Source organism: Giraffa tippelskirchi, chromosome 9, assembly GCF_054371585.1.
Source record: "Giraffa tippelskirchi isolate mGirTip1 chromosome 9, T2T-mGirTip1v1.2.pri, whole genome shotgun sequence".
NCBI lineage: Eukaryota > Metazoa > Chordata > Mammalia > Artiodactyla > Giraffidae > Giraffa > Giraffa tippelskirchi.
The window spans coordinates 154,382,039-154,409,470 of NC_137283.1; the positions used below are offsets into that span (position 1 = coordinate 154,382,039).

Here is a 27,432-nt window from a genome sequence, read left to right on the forward strand (position 1 = left end):
TTCTGCCTTGGAGAAGATATCTTCCTGTCTTAGGGGAGACAGACATTAAAGAGGTATAAAACATCATTTAGATAGAGATATATGACTTAAAGGGACTTCCCAGGTGGCACCAGCAGTAAGGAACCTGCCTGCCTGCAGTGCAGATGGAGGAGATGTGGGTTCGATCCCTGGGTTGAGAAGATCCTCTGGAATAGGAAATGCAACCCACTCCAGTGTTCTTGCCTGAAGAATCACATGGATAGAGGAGCCTGGTGGGCTACAGTCCATGGGGTTGTACAGAGTCAGACACTACTGAAGCGACTTAGCACATATGACTTAAAACAGGGCAGATGTTTGGAGTGACTAGGTTTGGAGGGAATGGGTCCGAGTTAGGGTAGCCAAGAGAAAGCGTCTTTGACAAAGTGATATTTGAAGAACCTGTTATGGCAGATATGAGATTGTCTTTCCTTGGCATCTGTGGTTTTTTGTTTGTTTGTTTGTTTTTAGGCTTATCCTTTAAAACCAGATTAATTGTGATCTGTATAGTAAAACTCCCCGAGCTGTCCTTCCCACATGTTCACACATTTCAGCCTCCTGTCTTTGTTTAAATGCTAGCTCAGTAAGGCCTTCAGACAGCTACTTAAAACCGCAAATGCTGCCTTTCATCTCCTCTGCTCCCTTTCTTTGTCACCTGCCTTCTTTTCTTCCTTAGCACCTAATATCTCATGTAACTTCCTCATTTGTTTCATTCACTGTTTCTTTCCGCTGGAATGTATACTGTACAAGTGCAAGGAGTTTTTCTGTTTTGCTCACTGATGTATTTTCAGTGTCTGGGTTATAACAGGTATTCAGTATATTTTGTGAAACGAATGACTGATGTATAGAGGCATAACAATGTTGGGACATAGAGAAGATATCTTAGAATTGAGTTTTCTAGAAGATAAGGTAGTCTACGTATGTAAGTTACTAGTAATGACATTGAAATGGTAAACCTAAGTGTGGGACCTGGGCTGAGAAGTGAAGGATTCATGTACTAAGCAGTGAGGAGTTGCCAGAGATTTTTATGTTGAAGTCACATGATCTGAAAAGTACTTGAATGGATGGGAAAAAAGGGAAATCTAGAGATAAGGAGTATATTTGTTGGTAACAGTGATAATAGAAAAGCAGTAATACATATGTGAAAAATAGTACAGTTGTGGACTCTTTAAAAAGACAATCTTAAAAGAAATGGAACCAGTTCATTTATTTAGTCTTACATTGGATCCTGTTTCTACATTTTGGGGACAGTTGTGAAACCAAATTGAATATTAGATTAAATTGTAGAATTTACTAACTTTCTGTGATTATGACATTTTGAAAAGAATCCATAAAACAAATCTAATTTTAAAAGGTATCTATTAAAAAGTACTTTTGGCAAGAGAGTGGGTATTCTAGAAGAATAGTACAAAGAGTCAAGAAGACACAATAATCTAAGATACGAAGTCAGACTAGAGGAAGAAGTAGGACGCTGCAGACTTTGAACCTAGGTGACCAAAAGGATAACAGTGCTATGGGGCGTGGGTGGGGGGGTGATGCCGGTGTCAGAAGGAGCATTTAAAATGTGTGAAGACGTTTCCTTCCTTTCTTCTTTCTTCCCTATAACACTCCCTTCTTTTAGTCATCCATCCTGTCTGTTTTGGAGCTTCTTTAGTGCAGTAGCTCAACTATCATATATTTTTGTACTTTCTTTCCTATCACGTTAGTAGTTTGTAGTAAATGTTTATTGATAGGTGAAGACTGGTTTGTTTTCCAATGTTGCTATTTGGGATAGGTATGGAATTATTTCACTTACTGTCATCTTAAGTAGGAAAGTAATTACTTCTGGAATATATGTAGGGCTTACTTAACTGAAATATCTTTAGGATTTTACTGTTATTTCATTTTTTAAGAGAGAAGGTAAATAGAGGGGGGACAGGGGTTGCTTTCAACTCTTGTTGACACTATTTGTCTTTCATTTCCTTAGTTTCAGACTGCTCCAAGGGAAGATTCCTTATTTTCTTTCCTCCTCTCAGGAATGTGTTGTCAGATGGTAAATCTGAATGATAGCAAAAGCCAGTTGTTGTAAGTGCTTGTCCTTTTACAGAGATTGAGTTCATTGAAGGGAATGAAAAGCTTAGTGAAAAAAATTAGTCTGCTTGTGATGAGGTTTTATTTTGTTGTTTGTCATGGTATGGTCAGTTTTATTTTGTTTAAAGTTCCTTGACTTTCCAGAAGTAAAGACAAACCTATTTAGAACTGTTAGATATGGCACACACACAAAAATCTTAACTTTAGAAGTGAATTGTTTTGAGTCAGTATACATTTTTTCTTGGTGTCTAGACTGTAGAATGATAAGTTTTATGGACTAAAAGTTTTAGATGAGCATTCTTATGGGTAAAACCCAACAGCTGTTTGTAATCATTTTCTTTTCTCTCCCCACGCCCCCCGCAGCTTCAGCAGCTAATACAGACGTTACAGATCCAGCAGCAGAAGCCACAGCCCTCCATCCTGCAGGCCCTGGACGCTGGTCTGGTTGTCCAGCTGCAGGCTCTTACAGCACAGCTTACAGCAGCAGCCGCGGCAGCCAACACCCTTAATCCCCTAGAACAGGGGGTGTCTTTTAACAAGGTAGAAATGAGGATAACAGATCTGTTCTATATGGAGAACTGAATTTTTCTATACTGTCATGTAGATTTCAATTATGTAAATTACATTTTACCATAGAACTGTTTTATGTTTTAACATCCATTGTACTCTATAAGGGTTTTCCTGGTGGCTTAGACAGTAAAGAACCCACCTGCAATGTGGGAGACCTGGGTTCAATCCCTGGGGGTTGGGAAGATCCCCTGGAGAAGGAAATGGCAGCCCACTCGAATATTCTTACCTGGAGAATCCCCATGGGCAGAGGAGCCTGGCTGGGTACAGTCCATGGGGTTGCAAAGAGTCGGACATGACTGAGTGACTAAACATAGCACTGTATAAGGGGCTTCCCGGATGGCGCTAGTGGTGAAGAACCTGCCTGCCAGTGCAGGCGACACGGGTTCATTCCCTGAATTGGGAAGATCCCCTGGAGGAGGGCATGGCAACCACTCCAGTATTCTTGCCTGGAGAATCCCATAGATAGAGGAGCCTGGCGGGCTACAGTCCATGGGGTCACAAAGAGACATGACTTAAGCGACTTAGCACATGCACATGTACTGTTTAAGAAATAAATTTTACAAAAGATTCAAATTTCTGAAAGAAATTTAAGTAATTTTATAAATCCATTTGAAACATTTATATTCTTTTGACTAAAGAAAGCTGGTCAGTAAAATTGTATATTCACTATTGAGACAAATGATTATTTTTGAGCTAATTTTTTTGGATGTTACAAATAAATTAATTATAGTGTCTGTCCTATAATTTTAACCTGCTAAAATTAAAATTGTAAAGTATATGAAAGTTCAAAGGAAAGCTTCTTTACAAGTTGTTAACTATACTGTAATATGATAAATTGAGGTACAACTATAAAGAATAGTGTTTTCAGAGTTGAAAATCTTGGATGTTACTTGTGAGATATCCTCAGTATTCTTGCTGATTATAGGAATATTATACCTTGGAAATGTTATCTGTAGTCTTTTTATTTCTGCTGTTATTTTGATAGAAATATAAATATTGATTTATTAGATTATATTACTTAGGCTTTTTTAGGCCGCAGCTTTCAAAAAGCCTTTAAATTGATCATTTAAAAGGCAGTGGAGCATTCTGAGAGAACTGTACTAGTAACAGATCTGTTGATTATAGTTCTAGATTTTTTTTTTAAATGAAACTGTTTTACTCTTGACAAGCCACTCAATTATTTAAATCCTAATCTTCTTTTCTATAAAGTTAAAGTATTGGTAATTATCCTATGTGTCATGATTGTTCTGCTTCATAAGACAATGTCTGGCAGAATTCTTTGAAGAGAAGTAAAGGTCCACTCAAAATGTTTTATTACAGTATAACAATAAACAATAAAATTATATGAAATAAACAGTATGTAACAATAAAATTATATGAAAGAAATAGTTACATTTTAAATGATAGAGATAAATTAATGGAATGTCATTGATCTTCAGAATAGCATTTGTAACTTGTATTTGTGTAAAGTACTTTTAAATTTGTCTCTTTCTCTCCCTCTTTTTTTCTCCCCCACTTAGAAGTTGATGGATAGATTTGATTTTGGGGAAGATTCTGAGCATAGTGAAGAACCCAAGAAGGAAATTCCAGCTTCTCAACTGTAAGAGTTGTTATGTTTTTCTTCATAAACCATTAATTTTTTCTGTTGCCTTTATAACGTTGGGTGGGACGTTGCCGTCTGAGCTACTCGGTATACTTTGAGTACGGTTTCAGGCTCTTGGGCTCTCACATAGAAAGATGGGGGAGTTGCTGCCTGTTGCCTACCTCTATTGTTTTGACTCTAAGAACTTTGCAGATAGTTGGTATATATAAAAATTCTTCACTGGAAAATTGAAAAGTCTTGACAAATTTGGTTGTAACGTTTGCTGTTGTCTATATTAAGCTTTAGGTTATTTAGCTCAGTTGAAACAGTAGGAGGAAGAAGTTTGCTTCTAGTGTCAGTGGCTGCTTCTAGGAAGCATACAGTAAATTCTGGGAATGGATCAGACTGATTAGAAGTAAGGAACAGGGTTGTAGGGATTTTGTCTGTTAAAGAAATAGGTTGTGTGATTCCCCTACTTCCTCACCCCAAACAGTTGTGCAGAGCCTTAGGTTCTGTGAGAGTTCAGGAGACGACCAGTGGGAAGGAGGATGTGGAGAGGAAGGTGGAAGGTGGGGAAGCAGGAAAGGGATGATGAGTGGGGAAAGCCTCTGGATGTCTTATTTCAGTGGTTATTAGTTTTCTATATTGTGATAGTATATTAAAATATATAATATATATAAATGCAGTTATATGCTTACGATAAAGAGATTCTACTTGAAAAATTAAGAACTAATGTTTTAGACTATGACTTTTAAAGCTCTAAGGAGCATTTGAGATCCTGTAGATCAGTGTCCTGAGCAATGTAAGACTCTCCTGTACCAGTCCTGATAGGTTATTTATCCATTGTCTTAATGCCTTCTATGACACAGAGTTAAGTAGTTGTTAATACGGTTTGATCTTTAGTTACTGAATCCTACGCGATTTGCTTTCTACATACTGATCCATTTTGCTTTCTGAAGCAAGGAAGCAAATTTGCTCCATAATCTGTTGAGACATAGCCATTCAGTATTTGAAGATAGGTATCATTCTTCCCCTTAGGTTTATTTGCTCCAGATGAAGTACACTTTTTCCCAACTGTTTCAGGACTTCTCACCATCCTGATTGCCCCTTTTGGGGTGCCTTCTTTTTTGTTCATGTCTTACCTCGTGGCACCCAGAATTCCAGGTGTATTCCATGTGTGAATTTCCCAGAGTATAGTTAAATTATTATTTCCTCTTACCTAAACACTCTTTCTGTTAACATGCCTAATAATGTGAAAAGCAGATTAGTTTTTTTAATTGTATGATCAGTTATGATTGTAGATTACACATATACTGATAGATGGAACATTTTCCCCATTGTCTCATGCTTTGTAAGTGTTTCATTAAGATTTTCTTAAAATGCTCTAATGAAAAAAAGTACTAATTTATAGACAGTAATAGCAGATCTTCATCAGAGTATCTCTGACATGTAATCCATCTATTGAAACTATTGAGTATATTTCTGTTTCAACATATTAATGTTCTGAGTTATTCTATTTTCTGTATTAATATTTCAAAAGTAAACACTGTAGTAGAGTATGTTCTATTTGTTGGCATTTTGGGGTGTTCTTTTTGAATATTCTGTTACTTTCGTATTATCTTTATTGGATTTTAAAGTATATTTACACTTGTCTTTCTTTGTAGTTCTCATGTTTCGGAATCTGTGAACAATTCCATCTTTCATCAGATAGCAGAACAACTGCAGCAGCAAAATCTTGAACATCTCAGACAGCAACTCCTGGAACAGCAACAGCCTCAAAAGGTTTATAACCCCATCTTGTGGTCTTTGTTGTTACTGCTGTCTACAGTCTGTCACTTGGTGATTTTTCTTCAGCTGGTTATTACTAGGAAGATGAGTCTTTTCAGGACCTTTACAGCTCCTTTTTGTTTGTTCTGTTCTTTGGTAATCTCGAAAAGTATTCTGGCAGCTTATATATCTGTTGAGAAATTATAGAAATTACTTTCAGTATACTGGAAGGCATTAGAGGACAGAAGACATGGTGTTTCAGTATTACAGTGTGAAACTTTTCTTTCCTGTCAGTTCCCTGTCAAGCAAGATCATGGTGATTTTGCTGTTGTTGTTGATGATGATGACGAAGTAGGTTGTTATACTTAATTAAACTGTTGGTGTGTGGCAAGAGCTTTATTAGGCATGATTACAGTTAATGCTTATCAGATAGTTTTTTTACAGCTCATTTTTATCTTTCATTTGATCCTTTTCTTTAAAAAGGTATAGTCTCTTTGACCACATCTTTTATATGCTGAGGTATAGGTATTTTGAGTCTCATTTACACTTTAGGAAATTGAAGCTTAGTGAAATGAAGCATCCATTATTAAAGGACACTGATAGTATGAAATACCATCCATCTTAAGACTCACCATTATTTTACATATACCCAAGAATTTTTAAATACTTGTAAAGTGTATGTAGGCTTCCCAGGTTGCACAGTGGTAGAGTCCACCTGCCAACGCAGGAGACACGAGAAATGGAGGATCAATCTTTGAGTCAGGAAGATTCACTGCTCCAGAATTCTTGCCTGGAAAATGCCGTGGACAGAGAAGCCTGGCAGGCTACAGTCCATGGGGTTGCAAAGAGTCAAACAGAACTGAGCGAATGAACACACACACACAAATTACATGTAACATTCCATGTAGTTTTAAGACTTTTCTAAATTTCAGGCATGATGAAATGTAAAGTTGTTCCTTAGAATGGATAAAATATGTCAAATTGTTGTGAAGCTAAGGTTAAATCCATTGCAAAGCCTGATTTTGCTCTATATGAGAAATAGTTATGGATGTAAAACTGTTCACATTATGAGTTTCTGGGAATCTCATACTTCTAATCAAATCTTTATGGCGCTAATGAATTTATTTATTTATTTATTTTTATTTTTTTATTTTTTAATTAATTAATTTATTTTTTGGCGCTAATGAATTTAATACAATACCACAAATGTTTTTAAAGTATGAGCATTGTTAGACTGATGATACATTCAGAGAACAACAGAGAAGCATCTGGCTTCAAGTAAGCTCTTCTCTAGTAGAGTATGTATATCTGTATGGTTACAAGGCAGAATCCTGGTTTTTATAATAGAGGTATAAGTGAAGGACTATGGGAATATGAAAGAGGGAAGATTACTTTAGACTCAGTAGGAAACCTTAGACACTGTTAGGGTCTGACATTGTCCTTTCAATGCAAATGGTAATGGATTTTGTTGATATTTGTGTGTTGGAACTTGTACCTGGAATCATGAGAATGAAATTCCATACCTTGTTTTAAAGAAATAATTCTGATTGAAGTAGGTGGATTATTTTATGTCAGGAAAATAAAATATATCTGCTTGAGAATTTAGGAACTTGAGGACAAAGAAGAATAAAAAACATTTGAATATTACTTAAAAACACAAGTTGTGACTCAAGGAGAGGAAACAGATTGTCAGTGATATAAGAAACTTCAGAGCTGTTACAGAGCCAAGAGGTATTAGTAATGGAAGTTTATCTAAGCAGATTTACTCACCTGTAAATGTGACACTTTTGAATTTCTTTAGTTCTAATTTCATTTCAGAAGTTTTAGCAGAAGCAATAAAATGAAAGTTTAGCAGAAAAAGAAAAAAAGAATTCTGGTCTTAGTTGATTGCTTTATACCTCATCTCCACAATTTTAGAAGGTATAGTAATAGGATCTCTTTGAAAGGAGCAGATGTTCTTAAAAGCTTCCTTGTTCAAAAATGTCAGTGATGAAAAAAAGCAACTTTTCTTAGGTGTAAGGTGAATAGTGTTTAAAACCTATCACAAATTTAAAATTGAAGTGTAAATATCAACAGAGTAACAATTAAATTCAATCGGTTGTGTAATTGGCTCAACCAAACCAGTTATGTTTTTAAGATGGAGTGTTTTTATTTAAATATGTTTTTATTTAAGATGGGGTGGAATATGCAGAAAAATTAAGCATTACTGTTTACTGCTAAGCTCAGTGTGGCTACCTAAAAGTTACCATAGAGTCTTAAAGAGTAGAATTAGGATTGATAGTGCCGCTCTATTTCTTGCAGCCCTGACCACACTTGGGTAAGGGTTTGAGGTCTTTTGTCTAATGATGGAAAGCTGGTGGAAAATGGGAGAACTTTCTGAAAATAGTTGAATCATGAGGCACTAACAATCATGTGATAAAAGGAATGATTTCTGTTGTCTTGAGTAGTTGGAGTTGTGGTTTTGATAATTGTTTTATCAGATATCCAAAAGATGTCAGAGATAACTCAGAACAAAATGCTCATGATGAAAGTGATAAGACTAATAAAAGAACTTTAAACAGAGTGTTAGAAATAAAAAGATTATAGAAGATTCAGCCACTTAATAATAAAGAGCTATCAGTGGGATAGCAGCAATATGTAACTTACTTTGCTTCAGTAGTTTTTTATTGTTATTTGGTCCTTAAGTCTTGTCCAACACTTTGCGACCCCATGGTCTGCAGCACGCCAGGCTTCCCTGTCCTTCACTGTCTCCCGGAGTTGGCTCAGATCCATGTCAGTTGAGTCAGTGATATCATCCAACCATCTCATCCTCTGTCACTGGCTTCTCCTCTTGCTCTCAGTCTTTCCCAGCATCAGGGTCTTTTCCAATGAGTTGACTCTTCACATCAGGTGGCCAGAGTATTGGAGCCTCAGCTTCAGCATCAATCCTTCCAGTGAATATTCAGGGTTGATTTCCTTTAGGATTTACTATCCAAGGGACTTTCAAGAATCTTCTGCAGCACCACAGTTTGAAAGCATCAATTCTTCGGCTCTCTGCTTTCTTTACATCCATACATGACTACTGGAAAAACCATAGCTTTGACTAGATGGACCTTTGTCAGCCAAGTGATGTGTCTGTTCTTTAATATGCTGTCTAGGTTTGTCATAGTTTTTCCTCCAGGGAGCAAGTGTCTGAATTTCGTGGCTACAGTCACCATCTGCAGTGATTTTGGAGCCCTGGAAAGTAAAAATCTGTCACTGTTTCTACTTTTTCTCCCATCTATTTGCCATAAAGTGATGGGACCAGATATTATGATCTTAGTTTTTTTGAATGTTGAATTTTAAGCCAGCTTTTTCACTCTGTTCTTTTACCCTCATCAAGAACCTCTTCAGCTCCTCTTCACTTTCTGTCATAAGGGTGGTATCATCTGCATATCTGAGGTTATTGATATTTCTCCTAGAAATCTTGATTCCAGCTTGTGCTTCATCCAGCATTTCGCATGATGTACTCTGCATATAAGTTAAATAAGCAGAGTGACAATGTACTGCCTTGATGTACTCCTTTTTCAATTTTGTACCAGTTCCGTGTTCCACGTCTGGTTCTAAGCTGTTGCTTTTTGACCTGCATACAGGTTTCCTGGGAGACAGGTAAAGTGGTCTGGTATTCCCATCTCTCTAAGAATTTTCCACAATTTGTTGTGATCTACATAGTCAAAAGCTTTAGTATAGTCAGTGAGGCAGAACTAAATGGGTTTTTTTTTTTTTTTTTTTGCTTTTTCTGTTATCAGTTCTTATTTATACCTTCTTGAAATATAATGCAATACTTTTGGTGATGCAGTAAAACTGAAGAAAGGTTTATTTCATGGTTGAATCACCCTTCTCAATAATTCCCTACTTTTTAAATTATTATTTTAGTTTTTTTTTCACAGTTAGGAATAATTGATGAGTAATAGTGGAATAATTCTTAGGATGATGAAATAGCAAAATGTTTCAATATATAGGAGAAAAACACCTCTACGTTCCCATAACATAGCTTAGACCTTAAGATGTAGGTAAGGGTCCAGGCTACCTAACGCTAATTGCAAGATCATAAAATAAATTGTAGTTGAATTTTATCATAATTTTTAAATACAGTTCTATTTTTTGGCTGTCCTGGGTTTTCATTGCTGCTTGGACTTTTCTCTAGTTGGGATGAGCTAGCTTCTCATTGCAGCAGCTTCCCTTGTTGTGGAGCACAGGCTCTAGGACATGCCGAGCTTCAGTAGTTGCAGCACATGGGCTCAGAAGTTGCAACTCCCCGGGCTCTAGAACACAGGCTAAATAGTGTGGCACACGGGCTTAGTATCTGTGGCATGTGGACTCTTCCTAGATCAGGGATCCAACCTGTGTCTCCTGCACTGGCAGGTGGATTCTTACCACTGAACCACCTGGGAAGCCCTGTAGTTGAATTTTAAAAGTAAATTTTCTCTTTGTTCTTCATAAGATCTCAAAGAAAAAATAAAGAATCATGAACCACAGCCTTTTCAAATAGGTAAAACTCCTCAAAAAGAACCTCAGAATCTAACATTGGTTGCAGTGGATTCTGCTGGTTATACCAAGCAGACTGCTGCTGCTGCTAAGTTGCTTCAGTCGTGTCTGACTCTGTGCGACCCCATAGACAGCAGCCCACCAGGCTCCCCCGTCCCTGGGATTCTCCAGGCAAGAACACTGGAGTGGGTTGCCATTTCCTTCTCCCATGCATGAAAGTGAAAAGTGAAAGTGAAGTCGCTCAGTTATGTCCGACTCTTCGCGACCCCATGAACTGCAGCCTACCAGGCTCCTCCATCCATGGGATTTTCCAGGCAAGAGTGCTGGGGTGGGTTGCCATTGCCTTCTGCACCAAGCAGACTGTTACAGAGGTGGGGTAGATGGTAGATGGGATGCTCCAGGTGAGTGGTGAGCTAAGAAATACAAGATGTGAAGGATGTAGCAGTACTGAATTAGGGCCAAACAGTAAGGCTCGGGATAAAATGGAATATTATCTTGCTGTGTTGTTAAGAATTTTATTTTTATTGTACCACTTTGAAGGCATTAGTTGGGACTGTACTTAAAACACACTTTGATTTGTTCTCAAAAGTATACTTATTTACCAACTTTTGGTCAATCATGTGGAATAAAGCAGGGATTTAATTAACAAGTTTTTAAATTTCTAAACCTTGAAAATGTTACTTGTCTTTGGGGAGCTTGTTCCTTCATAAATTAGTACATTGGAATGGTTCTTTTATGCTTTTTTGACTCAGTTTTTCTACTGTTTTCTTTTCTTTCAGTTTAAATGTCATTAGAGTAAGAGTTATTTAAATTTTTTTTTTATTGAGATATAATTGACATATAACATTGTGTGAGTTTAAGGTGTACAACATATTGACTTGGTATGATTATATATTGAGATACGATTACCTCTATTGTTAGCTAACACCTCTGTCATGTCAAATAATTACTTCTTTTTTGTGATGAGAACAATTAAGATTTAGTCTCTTAGCAACTTTGAAATTTATAATACAGTATTCTCTATAATCACTGTACTGTATACCTTTTACACACAGAGACAAATTCACAGCGAGAGTAGCTTTGTTCTTAGTCATAGATTTGTAGCAAGGGAACAGTAGTTTTGAGTTACTCTTTTCTGTTAATTATTATGATATTCAGTAGTTACCAACTTGTATACCACCAGGGACTCTCTTTATTCATCTTTAGCACCTGTGAGATCATGTTTTAGGATGTTTAATTAGCGAGTCATTTTTTTCATAATAATCAGTTTCTCAGTTTTAGTTAACATCATAGTATTATGCAATTGGTAAGCAAGGTCACACTGATTAGCATCATATAAGCAGAGTCCCTGTATCAAGTTGCTGTAATTGTAGTCCCAGGTTTGGGGGGAGGTTTAAATTTGTTTTTTTCCTGTAGTTAGGCTTCATTGCCTAACTTTTGTTTAGTCTTTCTGAAATGTTTTACATATCTGAGTACTTCCTAATATTGTTTTGTGAATTCCTAGAGGTGGAGGTTGAAAAAGACCCAAGTTCTAAACTGATTTTACTGGATCAGTGATTTTGATATTCAGGTTTGAGCTTTGCTTTTGCTTGTGTATATATAGTGGGTGACTTAGTTCTTTATATATCACTCATGATACAGTCCCTTTATAGTTTATCTTTTCCACAATGAAAAATTTTGTTTGGAGACTTTCTTAATCTTACCAGTCTCTTCTAGTGTTAACAGTATCCTCCTTTATGGAGGTATTCTGTGCTTTCAAGTAAACTTGGATTTATACAAAAGAGCCATTTTAGATTGAACATTAAAGATGTAACAGGATTCTTTTGGTATTGGGTTTCTTTTTAAAAATTTGATTGTGATGTTTGCATGTTTAAATTTTCATTTGTAATATTATTCATTATTTCCCAATGCTTGTGTGTTTATGTACATTCTCAACAGGCAACTCCTCAAGACAGTCAAGAAGGAACATTTGGGTCAGAGCATTCTGCATCACCGTCACAAGGGAGCAGTCAACAGCATTTCCTTGAACCTGAAGCAAATTTGGATGATTCCATAGATATTCAGCAACAGGTAAAAAGTAATTGTTTTCCGGGGTCATAAAGTTCTAAAATTGATTTCAGGAAAAAAATCTTAAAATGTGGTAATACTTTTTATTTTATGTAAAATAATGTAAACCTGAATGTTTTTTCCTCCACGTTAAGCTGTGCATTGTAACTGTTTTATATGGTGAATGTTTTGGAATGCAGAAATAATCAGTAAACACTGAATCTCAACCAGGCATTTTGTTTGTTTGTGTTCCTCTGACTTTCAAGGATATGGATATAGATGAAGTGCAAGATGTGGTGGAAGAGGAGATCTTTGAACAGGAAGCAAAGAAAGTGGCTGTTCGTTCAAGATCAAGAACACACTCCCGATCTCGTTCAAGGTTCTGCAGTACTATTTAAAAATAGCTGTGTGCAAACTTTTTTTTTTTTGCATCCATTGTTTCTTTGCATCAAGGTAAAAGAAAATATTTGAGAGTAACATATTGTCTCAGGAGAAAGTAACTCAGAACTTCAAAAACAGAACATATTTGTTTTGTTTTTAGTTGGAAATGTCTGTGGCTTTTTATTTGAGTTATTTACATGAGTCACAGCAATATCGTGAGACTTGGATTTGGGGTTGTATGTGGTTGCAGTTAATAATATTACGATGATAGTCAGCTTAGGACATAATTGCCCCTGAACAACAGTTAAATCACACAATAGAGGAATAGTATTAGAAATTCCATTGTTTTTTCTAACATTCCATTTCATCTCTTAATACCAAAAATGATTATGAAAATCAAACTATAAAAATTGTTTTTATTAACAGTAAGCATATCAGACTCTCCAAAAACATATCCTAGAAATGGTTTTCTCTGTGGGCTTAGGCATGTTAAGGCTCATTAATGTACATGCTCAATCAGATTTGAGTTAAGGTACATTATTCTTAACCTGGCAAATTTTCTTGTTTTTGTTTTGAACTGTCTTAAATATATGTTGTCTTTGGTATAAACTGTCTTAAAACTTAAAGTCATTAATCTGTAACATTTTTATGCTGTGTTTTCGGCACGCCCCAGGAAGTCTGAACAGTAAATGCTGGAAGAGGGACAGTATCTTTGATGGCTTTTTCAGTCACTTCTTGTGTGTTTCAAGAACTTCCTTGTATTTACTTGGAAGTTTCAGGAATTTAGTTTCAAGAATTTCCTTGCAAGTGAGAGCGGGTCAGTTCATCTTTCTCTAAACTGACTTCTCTCCAGTGAATTAGTAGTCCTGAAAAGGTCTTTGTCTTAGCACATTCTTTGTCTTTGCAACACAGTAGTGTTTTGAACAGAGTTGAATGGCATATGATTAATAGGAAAAAAACACTATTTCAGTATCACATTATATTGTAAAGTCAAGTACCATGAGATTTTAGAAGGTGAAAACCTATAAACAGAATTGTTTAGTGGTCTACTGTTGTAAACAGTTTCCTAATTTTAAGAATGTAACTTCTTTGTCACCTAAAGAATCTGTTTTCTTCCATCTTTCATCCCTGTTTGACCCGTTTGTAAATTAGACACTAAGAGAAAGTGAGACCCTCACTAGACTCTTTCTCTTCTTCCTTGTATCACCCAGACTCAGTAAGAATCATTGCAGACAAACATCTGTGTCTGATGTAGACCTAAGCAGTATAGCAGTTTAGAGATTTGATGAAGTGCATGTTTGATACTTTAACATTGTCATTAGTAAAATAAGGGATTTTTTTTTTGTAGATCACCAAGAAAACGAAGGTCTAGGTCGCGATCTGGTTCTCGAAAGCGTAAGCACAGAAAGCGATCACGCTCCCGCTCTAGAGAAAGAAAAAGGAAATCATCACGTTCATACTCAAGTGAAAGGAGAGCTAGAGAAAGGGAGAAAGAACGACAGAAGAAGGGATTACCTCCAATTAGATCTAAAACATTAAGTGGTAAGTGATGTACTTTATAAGCTTTGGTTTCAGTAACATTGAGAAAATAGTTACCTGCTGTTAATATTAATACACAATCTCTCAACCTGATTTTTCAGACTGAGAAGTTGAAAACTGGTTTGGTTTTTGTAATGTGATAGAGAAGAAAGAAAAGTAATAGTTTTCTACTCAAATATTAAAGTCAATGAGAGTTGATTTTTTTTTTGATACTACTTAAAAAATATGACTTGACAAATGATTTACAAAGTAGAATAGGCCTTGTATCTACAATATTTCATTGACGCCATGATTTCCATGTGTAGTGTCCTAACCAATTTTGAACACCAGGTCTACAGGAATAATAATATGGGAAGCATGCCAATTTAAAGCTAATTATAAACTTGATCAGTACTGAAAGAGGGATTTCTGTTGTAAAAACTTTCCCTCCTTTATAGTTAATCTATAATGTATGATTAGACCAAATTTGGTAGTAGTGGGAGTTTGTTTTGGGAGAAACCTCCATGAGAATTGACTTGACAGGCATGTGAAGTACAGGAAAATAAGTCGTACTTAGTGTGGGATTCTGCCTAAACGATTCTTAGTGGGTTTATGACTTTTAGGGTGAACGAACAGGTTGCTGATGGGTGAAGTACATAAAATGGGGCAAATTGTCATTCTTTGCCAAGAGCTGAACACTGATCAGGTTATCTAATTTCTGGAGATCTCCAAATAAATTCTTTCTGCCATGGAGATAGATGGGTAGCTGGTACAGCTTACGCTGCTGAAGCATCCTGGAAACCCGGGCATGTAATTAAAGGTGACAGCATCTTCTTACTACATTCTAGCAATCTGAACCAGCCTTGGCTGTCTTTCTAGAATCTTACCTGATTATGAGAACCAGTAGTAAATGATTAATAATGTTGGTGCTCCTAACCCTGATTCAAACATGGGGATTGGGATCATGAGCTGAGGAATGCAGGTAACTTGTAGAAGCTAGCCAGCAAAGGTAGGAAACAGATTTGCTCTTTAGGCCCTCCAGAAGGAGGGCAACTTGTTGACTGATTTTAGAACACCAGAGGTATAGAAGATTACCTTCTTGTGTTTTAAGGTACTAATTTTGTGGTGTTTTGTTATAGTAGCAAAAGAAAAGGAATACATTGCCCTTTGAGACTTTGGTTGAATGGACAGGTGAGCTGCATGAGACCCAGAACAAACAGCAGGGAGAGAACAATCTCCAGGGATCTATTAACTGTGTGATTCCCAAAGCTCTCATAGGTCTGGAAGACATTCACGTTCTGACCAGCCAGAGTAGAGACCTGATTGAAAGCCACATTTGGTAGATATCTTGCAATGGTCATATTTTAATATGGGTTTGAATTAGCTTTAAAGTAAAACAGTAACCCAAAAGCTGGAGACATTTTTTTTAAATAACATTGACACAAATCCAAATATAATAAAACTCTGCAAATATATCAGCTGTAAGTATTTTTAAAGTAAACGTTTTCAGGAGAAGGAGATGTTTATGAAGGCATGAACAGTGCAGCCAAAAATAGGCCAGATGTGTCTCATGTGTAGCAGTTCTTTGTTAAAGGGAAGTGGCTTCCAGCTCTTTAGTATCCCTGGGTCTTTCATGGTAACAAGTTGAGTTCTGAATCAGCCTTTTCCTTTTTGTATTTTTTTTTTTTATCTAACTATTCTTTTCTTAAGAGTAAGAAACTGTTTTCAGATTTAACTGTTCATTCCAGCACAGAAAGATACTTAAAAGGTTCACAAATAGATTGCAGTGAAAAGTGATTTTGAAACTTTGTTGCACATTAGAATCACCTACAGAATTTTTAAACTACCCCAATTCCCAGTCTTCTGTACCACTTGTCTTGCATTATCTTTTAGAGTGCATCTCAGATATCCACCAGTGTGTGCTGTCAAGCTTGAGAATATGTGATAATAATGCAAGATGTTGTCTTGGCATAGATGTGAATGGGTACCTGGCATTTTAGTTGATTTTAAACATAACAAATAAAAATATCAGTTAACAAGTATTTAAAATATGCTATCTTAAATTTTAATTTGTTACTGTTACTAGTGCTTTTCCTTAGCTACTTGAAAGAAGTAACTTATCTATGTGATTTAGGTCATTTTGTCTCTGTGTCTTGGCAGTATGCAGTACCACTCTGTGGGTTGGTCAGGTGGACAAGAAGGCAACACAGCAAGATTTAACCAACCTGTTTGAAGAGTTTGGACAGATTGAATCCATTAATGTAAGTATCAGTTCTTAAATATGATAGTGTAAGGTTTGGAAAAAATATAGGGAGTTTTCAGTCACTTTGTTTCTGCCCTTAATCACATTTTTATGAGGATTATTTGACTCTGATGTTTCTGTGTTTATTCTCCTGCTATCTCCTTAATTAATTTTTCTTTTTTTAATGGAATTCTTACAAAATATTCTTAGGAGCCTTACTGCAGTGTGGTAGTACTTGATTCCTAAGAACATCAAATGAGTTAGCAGGAACCGTATGTATGATCTGGTTTAATTCTTTTTTTCCCTTTTTTAATGAAAATAGAGAAACTGAGTTAGAATTGTCATTATTTACACCTGAGCGCGTTTCCCTCACTCCTCAGTGTGATTCTTTCTGTGCACCCAGTCCCCTTCTTTGAATATTTTCTTCTTCCTTAAGGGCTAATGTTTCTCCTTGGAGCTAATAAAACTAAGCCATTAAATGTTTTGTAGTCATTTGTTTGAAGAGACTTTAACCCTGATTTTATTCACTGTTACTATACTTTAATGTCTTTTGGACATTTTTCATCATTATTTACCAGGAAATTGACTGGTTTTTCCTTTCTAGTCTTAGAGCCCTTATAGTCTCAACATTCCTTATATGGCCAAATTTGACTTTTGGTATTAATAACTGCAGTGTTTATTTAAATTGAATTTGACCATTTTGTATTTTACTTTCAATGGTGTGTGACCTCATTGGAGCCTCACAGGAAGCTGGTTAATAAGTAATTCATATATTATTATTTTACCAGGGAGGAACCTAAATGATTTGACTGAGTTACATGGGTAGTAAATAACTGATTAGTTAATAAATAATAGATAATTGGTTGAGTGTTTCAACTTAGGTATTTCAGATTCCTCTTTTTATACCACAAAAGTGTTGAAGGCTTCTCTTTTTGTTTTTTTAAATTTCACCTGTCAGAATTTAAGTAATCTTTCAGAATTTGTGATCATGTAAACTCTCAAATTTTTTTCTGATTTTCCACTATGTTTAAATTAATGGTTCTCAGCTCTAGCTGCATATTAGACATGGGCTGACATTTGAAAAAACATGGATGCCCATGATCAGTATCTTTAGATTCTTATCAAAGTGCCATAATTACACTTTGATGCAAAACTAGGAATCATTGCTCCGAACAGATCCCGAATCCATGTAGCATTTTGTAGTTCACGTTGCATATGACATGTCTAGTCTTTCCTGTACCACAGTCATTTGGACATCAGTTTGTCTCCCTGTTCTTCTGTCGTACCTTATAATAGTGTATTATTTGCAAGTAATAGGCATTAAGTTATTTTGTGAAGTGTACTACATGGCTAGTGATAAAATCCAGGGTTTGAAAAATTGATGGAAGACTTAAACCTTTCAGTTAGTTTTGGGGGAATTTGAAGACTGAGAAGGTCCATTAGATTTAGAATTTAGTAGGTCATTAGCTTGAAGAAAGTATTTTTGGTGGATTGGTGAGGTGTTGGATCTACACTGTGAAAGATGAAGAAATATGTAAGGGGTTAGATAAGCTTCTCTTTTGAGAAGTTTGGAATTAAGAGTTGATAGCTTGAAATATTAGCAAGACTGAGAAAAAGGTTCTTTTCACAGCTAGAGCTTATGTAATGACTACTAATAAAGTGGTAGAAGACCTTGTAAGTTCTTCAGAAAGTGAAATACTCCATGTATTTTTCTGAATTAATACATTGAAGATAATTTTATGATTCAGTAGTTTATAGAGTAGTTAAATGCTACAAAAGTTGAGATCCTTATGCTGAGGCTATCTTCTATTCATATTAAAACCTTTGTCTGGAAGTAGCTGGGCAAGGTTAAGTTTTATAAAATTGAAAAGCTTTCATTTTATTATTTGTTGTCGATTGTGGACTTTATATTAGGGATAATATACTTCCCCCAAACAAAAATCCTTCTCATAATAGCCAACATAACATTTGGAATATTAAAAATACTATTGTAAATAAATTACATGCTTCAAATATGTTGGCCATCCAGTATTACTTTCCGTTTATCTGGTGGTATTATATACATGTCTTTACACATTATTTTGGTTTAATAGTTCATCATTGTGTAGTGAAACTTTGATTGACATGTGATAGTCAAGATTTCACGTATATCAGGCTTAGAATGAGTCCCAGCTGGCTTCTGAACTTTTTTAAGTAATTGTGTATGAATTATACCAATAAACAGCGGGAGGAAGAAAGGGGGAAAATGATTCAGTATTATCAGTAATCAATGTTCTGTTCTATTAAAACCATAAAATGCCAGAAATGACTTGCCCTCCTTATACTGTTTCTAAAGAAAAAAAATTTTTTAACAGATGATTCCTCCTAGAGGCTGTGCTTACGTCTGCATGGTTCATCGACAAGATGCATTTCGAGCTCTTCAGAAACTTAGTTCCGGGTCATATAAAATTGGATCCAAGGTCATTAAGGTGAGATTGGGGGACACATGCTCTTGTTTTATTGGATCGTTAGAATTCTGTTTCCTGTATTGAATCCTTTTTTAGCGTTATGGGTAAACCTTGACAGAAATTTATTATTTCAGTATTATTAAAATATAGAATTAGCTCTAGGTTAAATAATAACCAAACAAAACCTTATTCGAGCAGTTCTTTGAAATCACACCAGCACAGTACTCTTTAGTCAACCAGGACACCATGTTATGAGCAGAACTTTATCAAGCTTGTTTTTCATTCATTTCTTCCCAGTGCTTCCTAATCCTACCCCATAATTATACTATTGATGTCTCCTTTTTAACATCTTGTAATTTACATTTTATTTCTGCTATTTTGAAGATAATTTATGGTATCAATTTCTGTAACTAATTAATAAATTTAAAATTACTTTCAAAGGAGTTAATATGCACATGCTGTGTCATTTTATGGCAGAGAGTTTCCCTATGTAAGCTGAAGTGTCACTGGCCTCTTCTTTCATGGATTACCAAGATTTTGTTTAGCTAATTATCTAAGTATCTAATTGCTTAATTATAAGATTTTATCTAAATAATTATGTCTAAGTAAGTTGAGGTTTTTATGGTGAAAAGTAGATTTGGATTATTTTTAGGAATGTATTGTTTTAAGATCATGCTAAGAAGTAGAAATAAACCCCATATTACAGACACCATCACTGTCTAATGCAGGTTTCATTTTACAAACAAAATCAGAAAATACATGGAAGAAAATTCCTTGATTATTTTTATTCCAGCAGTGATTTTTGTCCAGCTGATTTTTGAAACTAATTTTATTTGTATTTACATTGTTAGCTTATAATTTTGTATGTTTTACCTTTTTTTTTTTTTTTAACAGTATAAATGAACTTTGTTTTTTCTTCTCTTATAGATTGCTTGGGCTTTAAACAAAGGTGTAAAAACAGAATACAAACAGTTCTGGGATGTGGATCTTGGAGTTACGTATATACCGTGGGAAAAAGTTAAAGTGGATGACTTGGAAGGTTTTGCAGAAGGAGGCATGATTGATCAGGAAACTGTAAATACTGGTAAGAACCCTATGGGGAGTTTTATTGTTTAAAAAGTATGCTGAAAGGGTTGTAACTGCTAAGCATTTTGCGTGATGGAGTGAATTGTGCTATTTCCTGGATTTTTTCCCCCTTGCAGAGAAGAGGGGAAAAAAATGAACCATTACCATGTTCAATGTATATACTTACTGGAATCTATTCATAAGTGTCAGAGTGTAGTGTTCTAAAACTCTAAATGTAGCATTTCTTATATATGCCTTTTTATAAAGCTTCAGTCTTTGAGAGAGTTGTGAATATGGAGGCATCTTTAGGCTGTTTTATTTACTTGAATTTAAATGAGAACTGGGACTTTAGGATGGTGTTTCTTTAAAAAAACTTCCTCGATTATAATATTTTGATTAGTATCTGTGTTGAGAATGGCAGGAATACAATCTTGCTTTAGAGAGCTGTAGTTCAGATTCATGGAGCTCTAGAAAGCTTCTAACCAAGTGATAATCTGACCTGCTCTTTTTAAAAATTTGTCTTTTTATTTTTAAAAATTCACAGGATAATGGATACTTGGGAAAGAATTGAAACATGATATACCTCATTTCTTGACATCTTAGCTCTTTTACTAAAGTTAGCTTAATTTTCAGAGTAGTGTTTTTGTTCTCTGGCCAGCGCACATGTTTTCAAACACTTTTTTTTCAGTTGTTGTATTCTTGCCATTTCCTTCTCTCTCTCACTTGGATGGCTGTTCTTCCAGAACATTTATTCATTCAAAGCATATTTCAGTTCCTGCTGTGTGCCAGGCATAATTTTAGGCACTGTGATTCTAGCAGTGAGATGGACAGAAATCCTTCCTCTCAGAGTGCACACTGCAGGACAGGGGTGGACAGCAGTCCACGGGCCAGACCTTACTGGCCGCCTGTTCTGTAAGTGAAGTTTTATTGAAACACAGCCATGGTCAGTTGTGTTTACCTATTGTATATGACTTTTAAAATTCAACAACAGTTGAGTCATTGTAATGGAGAACACATGGCCTGCACTGTCTAGAATACTTACAGTAAGAAGTGTTTGCCAACCCATGTTCTAGTGGGGGAGAAAATGGATAATAAACAAAGTAAATAAACTTAATAATATTTTGCTGTTGGTAAGCCCTAAGAAAAAACAGGGCAGGGGGATAGGCAGCATGGTTGTGGTGCTTTCGCAGTTTTAAGTGGTTGAAGAGGGTCCAGTGGAGCAGGTGATTTTCTGAGGGGTGAGATGTGCAGCTTTCTGGGCAAGAGTGGTTCGTACAGAGAGAACAGCAAATGCAAAGTCTATTAAATGGTCACAAGAGCAGAATGGCTTGAGTATAGTGAGAAGTGAGTAGTAGAAGATGAAGTCAGAAAGGCACAGAGCGGCAAGGTCATGTGAAGTCTTACTAGTCATTTTGGTGACTTTGATGGGTGTCCTCTAAGGGAGATGAAGAATCTTTAGAGGACCCGTTGGAGCTTCTTTGTTCTGCTTTTGCATTTTTCTGTATTTTCAGGAAGATGTTTCTGTATTGGGTTAATGCTTTCCTTGTTGGGCTCCCTTTGTACCTTGTGACAAAATATAGAATAAGGTTGGTTCCTCTTATATCAGGCAGCCTTTGAGATATGTCTCTTATGTCCCTTTTATGTATTTGCTCTAGACTGAGTATTTTAGCATCTTTGATTTGTGCCTCATTTCATGTTGTTTTGAACTCCTTAGTATCCTAATCAGATTTATCTCAGCAGAACCAAATAAGAGTGTGTCCACAACACCTAGAGTTGTGGACACTTATGGAAGATGAGCCATGGTACAGGAAGGACCATTCGGACCTGGAGTAAATGTATACATAGTAATAGAAAATGAAAAATTGCATCCATTCAGAGGAAATCAATTTCAAATATTTTGTTTAGAGTGGGAAACGGTGAAAAGCTCAGAACCTGTTAAAGAGACGGTCCAGACAACTCAGAGCCCACCTCCAGTTGAAAAGGAGACAGTGGTCACTACCCAGGCGGAGGTTTTCCCTCCACCTGTTGCTATGTTACAGGTTAGTGCTGGGTATTTTTTTTTACTGTTTAATGTGTTGTTTTACATTTCTGTTTTTACTCATTTTTTAATTTTATAAAACTTGGGAGAAATTGTCCAAAGTAGATTAACATTAAATATAAGTATTTTGAAAATTTTCGTTTAGGTAAGGTGTAATTCATATTTAAATGTTTATTTACTGAACAAATTTATTGATTGCCTGCTCTGTGACATTCACTGTTGTAGTCACCTGGGATAGGGGAGACCTCAGGGAAAGAAAAATCATGCATAAATCCCTGCCCTTCTGGAGCGTTTGTTCTCAATACGAGAGACAGAAACTGAGAAATTAGTAAGTTTATAAGATACTGTGGAAGGGAGAAGGTAGTATAAGACTATGATGTCAGGAGTGCCTAGGTAGGAGTTTTAAAATTTAAAATAGGGTAGACTTTATTGAGAATGACATTTGAGCACCACTTAAAGTTGCTGAGGCAGTTAATCATGTGGCTATCTCAGGAAAGCTTTGGAGGCAGAGGGAACAGCCAGCTGGGGGCATTATGGGTGTGTTCCAGGAAAAACAGGTGAGCAAGAACAGTGAGTGAGAGGCAGCATAGTGAAAGTGAGACTTCTTGGAGGACTTTGGTTTTCGCTCTCAGATGGGGGAGCCATTATTTTGAAGAAAGAAGTGACTCCATCTGGCTTTAAAGGATTGCGCTGGCAACTGCTTTGAGCATGGAATAGTGGGCACCGATAAAAGCAGAGACAAGTTAAAAGACAATTGCAGCAATTCAGACGAGAGATGATGGTGGCTCGGACGAGACTGATGGCAGTGAAGTCAACAAGAAGCTGACGGATAACTAGGTGTATTGTCATGTATGACCAGTGCACATAATTGGATTTGGGTTGTGAGAAAGAACAAAGGCAACGTTTTTGGTCTGAGAAATTGGAAAGATGGAGTTACCATTATCTGAGAATGAGAGACTGTGGAAGTGTGGTTTTGGGAAGGACCGAGGGAGTTCAGTTTTGTGCATGTGAAAGTTTGAACTGTCTTTCTGGACAACAAAATTGAGGTGTTGAATAGACCATTGATATAATGTGAACTTGAGGAGAGAGGTGGGCTTCCCTGGTGGCTCAGCTGGTAAAGAATCCACTTGCAATGCAGGAGACCTGGGTTCGATCCCTGGGTTGGGATGATCCCCTGGAGGAGGGAAAGGCTACCCACTCCAGTATTCTGGCCTGGAGAATTCCATGGACTGTCAGACATGACTGAGAGACTTTCACTTTTCTTCGGGAGAGAAGTACAGCCAGTCATGCCAAAATGCAGATAAATATTTGGGAATTATTGTACCTATTATGAGTAAAAGAATTTATGGTTAGGAGTAGAAAGCAAGTTAATGAGAAATTGCAGCCATTTTAAAGCTGGTAGTGAGTGACGTGCGTCCTAATGGTGATTAGTTTGCATAACATAGTTAGGTGTTACAAACTCAGTGGGAGATGGCAGTTTAAAATTGAGCATGATATTCACTGCTGAAGGTGGTGTGCATATTTGTGCGTCACCTGAATATAAGGTAGATTTCACAGTCTCCACATACACCCTGTGGAAAAATACTGTCTTTTACTTTAAGTAGGTTCACTTGTAATAATACAGAAAGGAAAAAAATAAAACAAAGCAACTTAATGTGATGATGTTTATTACCTTTCTGTGAAACAGAAATCATTTACCTTTGGTTGTCCTAAGATGTAATTGTTGCAGATGGATAACGTGATCCATGGACTTTTTTATTTTCTACCCACAAGATTCCAGTAGCTCCAGCAGTGCCTGCAGTTAATTTAGTACCACCAACATTTCCTGTGTCAATGCCAGTTCCTCCTCCCGGCTTCAGTCCAATCCCTCCGCCTCCTTTTCTCCGAGCAAGTTTTAACCCTTCACAACCACCACCTGGTAAGAATTCATCTTGTATTTGAACTCTGTTTAGAATTCTGTCATTTAAATTGTTCCCTTTCCAAGTTTAAATGCTATAAGAGCAGTGATTCTCAAACCAGAGCTTTCATCCAAATCACCTGTAGGGTGTGTTGAAGCACAGATTGCTGGGTCCAGCCACCTTCTGAATCAGCGGAACTGAAGTGGGGCAGGATAGTTGCATTTCTAACAAATTCCCAGCTGATGCTTGTTGTTCACAGACCACACTTTTAAGAAGTATTTGACAGAGAAAATAAATGAATCTTTTAAAATCATTGAAATACTTTAAAATAATTCAAAATTTATGTTGAAGTTTTTTGTATAGAAGTTGTGCTCAGAGGGTAAAGCGTCCACTTGCAATGCGGGAGACCTGGGTTCGATCCCTGGGTCGGGAAGATCCTCTGGAGAAGGAAATGGCAACCCACTCCAGTACTCTTGCCTGGAAAATCCCATGGACAGAGAAGCCTGGTAGGCTACAGTCCATGGGGTCGCAAAGAGTCGGACATGACTGAGCGACTTCACATTCTGTCTATAGTTGTCACCCATTTATCAGAAAGTGTGCATCAAATATATATAGATTGAAAAAAGTGAAAGTGTTAGTTGCTCAGTCGTGTCCAACTCTGCGAGCTCGTGGATTCTAGCCTGCAAGGCTCCTCTGTCCATGGAATTCACCAGGCAAGTATACTGGAGTGGGTTGCCTTTCCCTTCTCCAGAGGATCTTCCCTACCAAGAGATTGAACCCAGGTCTCCTGCATTGCAGGCAGATTCTTTACCATCTGAGCCACTCTGGATCTAATAATACGTAGATTAGCCATCCTAAAAATTATTAGATTTCCAGTTTGACATTAGAAATTAAAGTACATCTTAAAGTGCTGATTGAATTTGTAGTAATTCTTTTGACCCAATTAGTTATTGGTAAACAAAAAGGTCCTTAAATCATTGTTTCTATGTAAAAACTATGGATTATTTAACACATATAAATTAAATATAATTAATTGCTTATATGTAAGAGATATAGAGAGCTTAGAGCTTTTTATTATTAGATTATGGGAGGTTTAGAAGAATAAGGGATCAAATGATAGATGTTTTTCAAAATTGTTTTTATTTTTTTGAACTTCATGAATTACTTGTGTATTATGAAAAGAATGACTAAATTGATTTCTGTAATTTAAATCCTTAGCCATTGTTGAATACAGTTCCTAAAAACTGGAAACAAAACCAAAAATTAAACTCATTGTCTGTTGTACTTTGTCATGTAATGTAAAAATTTTAAATTATAGTTTAATATATAATTTGAAGTTGATGAAGATTTTAGTAAGAACTCTACCTTTTTATATTTTAAATATTAGAGAATTACTCATAAAATATCTTCTGTATTTGTCATTGAAAATTAAACTTTTCTCAGAAGATATTTCTCAGAAGATTTCTTTTCTCAGAAGAAATACATGATATTTCACAAACTATACGCACGTTGCACTCATTTGTTGAAAATCATATTTTTTCCCCATTATTTTTAGCCACTTTTTCTAATGGAATTTAATGTTAGTTCTGTATTTAAAAATACAGAGAAGCAGGTTTATAATTGGATCGTGTGATATTTAAAATCATGAAACTGCCAGTAGTAAACCTATTTTATTTCTTTATTTTTATTAAGGTTTGTTTCAGTGCTCAAAACAAACTAGAGTAACACACAAAATTAATGCAAATATTCTGGTCTAGTGGATAAACAGCATATATATATATATAAATACAGTAGCACATTTTACAGGTGACATTATTGCATATAATATTACCAGCAGCTTGAAATACAATGCTTAACTCCCCATGCACTCATCAAACTAACATAGAAACAGGCTGCCTGGCTTGAATTAATGTTTGATTTTACTGTATCATAGAGGGTGCCACAGGATTTAGACAAATGAGTAAACAAATAGTATGTGTTCATGACAGGGATCTCTGTGCTTTTACTTAGCCTGCTAAGTGTCAAATAAGGTTGTGTATATAAAAATAATTATTTAAATGGAACATGTGTTCATAAACATGAGGTTGTAGTAATGATTATATAATGAATGTAGAATTTCGTTTATAGCTGTTGGAATCTTTGATATGAAAGAAAGTAGCTTTTTTGGTCGTTTTATTTTTGGTCTTTTTTCCCCTTGCAGGTTTCCTGCCGCCTCCAGTTCCACCCCCCGTTGTACCACCACCTACTATCCCGCCCGTAGTACCGACATGTGAGTTTTCTACTTTAAAAATTCTGTGTTGATTCTCACTCTTGTGAGTTATTGTTAATTTTTTTATTCTGAAAGTTTTCAGACAAATGCATTTTGGGGGGGGGGTGCGGTGGTTAACTGATTTCTGACAAATCAACAGTGTTGTATGACAGTCCATATTCAGATTTGCTCTCTTGTATCAGATTTTTTTATAATTGTTTTATTTTAATCAAAGGTTCTCTTGTTTTTTTGTTTTGTTTTGTTTTATGTATAAAATGTCTTAATCTGGAGCAGCTCCACCCACACTCCCCTTTTAAAAAATCCTTCATGTCTTTGACTTGTTGAAAAGTAATTCATTTTTGTATGTGTGTGTGCTAAGTTACTTTAGTTGTGTCCAACTCTTCAACTCTATGAACTGTAGCCAACCAGGGTCCTCTGTCCAAGGGATTCTCCAGGCAACAATACTGGAGTGGGTTGCCATGCCCTCTTCTAGGGGATCTTCCCGACCCTGTGAGCGAACCCTATCTCTTACATCTCCGCATTGTCAGGCAGATTGTTTACCACTGGCAGCACCTCGGAAGCCCTCACTTCTCTATATATAGGATCCCAAATAATGGATTTGGGTTTTTTGCTTCTTTGTGGTATCGGATTTGTTTTTCTTTCTTCCTTGAACCTCCTGCAGATAGAAAGTTTTTAGCACCGTAGGCTTTTTTAAAACATGCTTCAACTTTTTTGGTAAGAAAACTTACCAAGTGGGGTTCTGTGGACTTGATATTACTTCACATCAAGAGCCATGCAGTGCCTTCTTGTTCACTTTTAATGATGTCAGAATGGGTCAGAGCATTCAGATGGTGGAACCTGGTCATTAAAAGTCGCCTTTCACATTTTCGTCTGATGCTTTCATCCTTTGATTATTATTGCCAGAATCTACTTTTTATTCGTTGCAAAGTGATCTTCCAAATTTTATGATCTCTTCTACATTTCTTAGCAAGAATTTGTTCTGTAAATTATATTTCATTACCTTGAAGGACAGGAGACC

The 27,432-nt window shown here is 36.1% G+C and overlaps 1 protein-coding gene across 30 annotated transcripts in view; it reads left to right on the top strand.

Annotated features, from left to right (window-relative positions):
- Positions 1-27,432, top strand: part of SCAF8 (SR-related CTD associated factor 8) — a 212,560-nt gene that overhangs the window by 54,617 nt on the left and 130,511 nt on the right. For 16 of the 30 annotated variants that reach the window (XR_014065145.1, XR_014065143.1, XR_014065144.1 and 13 more), the window contains 12 exons: positions 2,449-2,625; positions 4,176-4,255; positions 5,902-6,019; positions 12,449-12,580; positions 12,823-12,935; positions 14,286-14,479; positions 16,616-16,716; positions 19,052-19,165; positions 20,072-20,228; positions 22,115-22,248; positions 24,021-24,165; positions 26,346-26,414. Coding sequence is in view for 14 of the 30 variants with exons in the window: in XM_081529217.1 (XP_081385343.1) it covers positions 2,449-2,625; positions 4,176-4,255; positions 5,902-6,019; positions 12,449-12,580; positions 12,823-12,935; positions 14,286-14,479; positions 16,616-16,716; positions 19,052-19,165; positions 20,072-20,228; positions 22,115-22,248; positions 24,021-24,165; positions 26,346-26,414 (1,534 nt within the window). In the remaining 16 variants the exon portion in view is untranslated. Of the gene's footprint in view, positions 1-2,448; positions 2,626-4,175; positions 4,256-5,901; positions 6,020-12,448; positions 12,581-12,822; positions 12,936-14,285; positions 14,480-16,615; positions 16,717-19,051; positions 19,166-20,071; positions 20,229-22,114; positions 22,253-24,020; positions 24,166-26,345; positions 26,415-27,432 lie in introns of all 30 variants that reach the window. The other 14 variants (XR_014065148.1, XR_014065149.1, XR_014065150.1 and 11 more) reach the window with 3 other exon arrangements.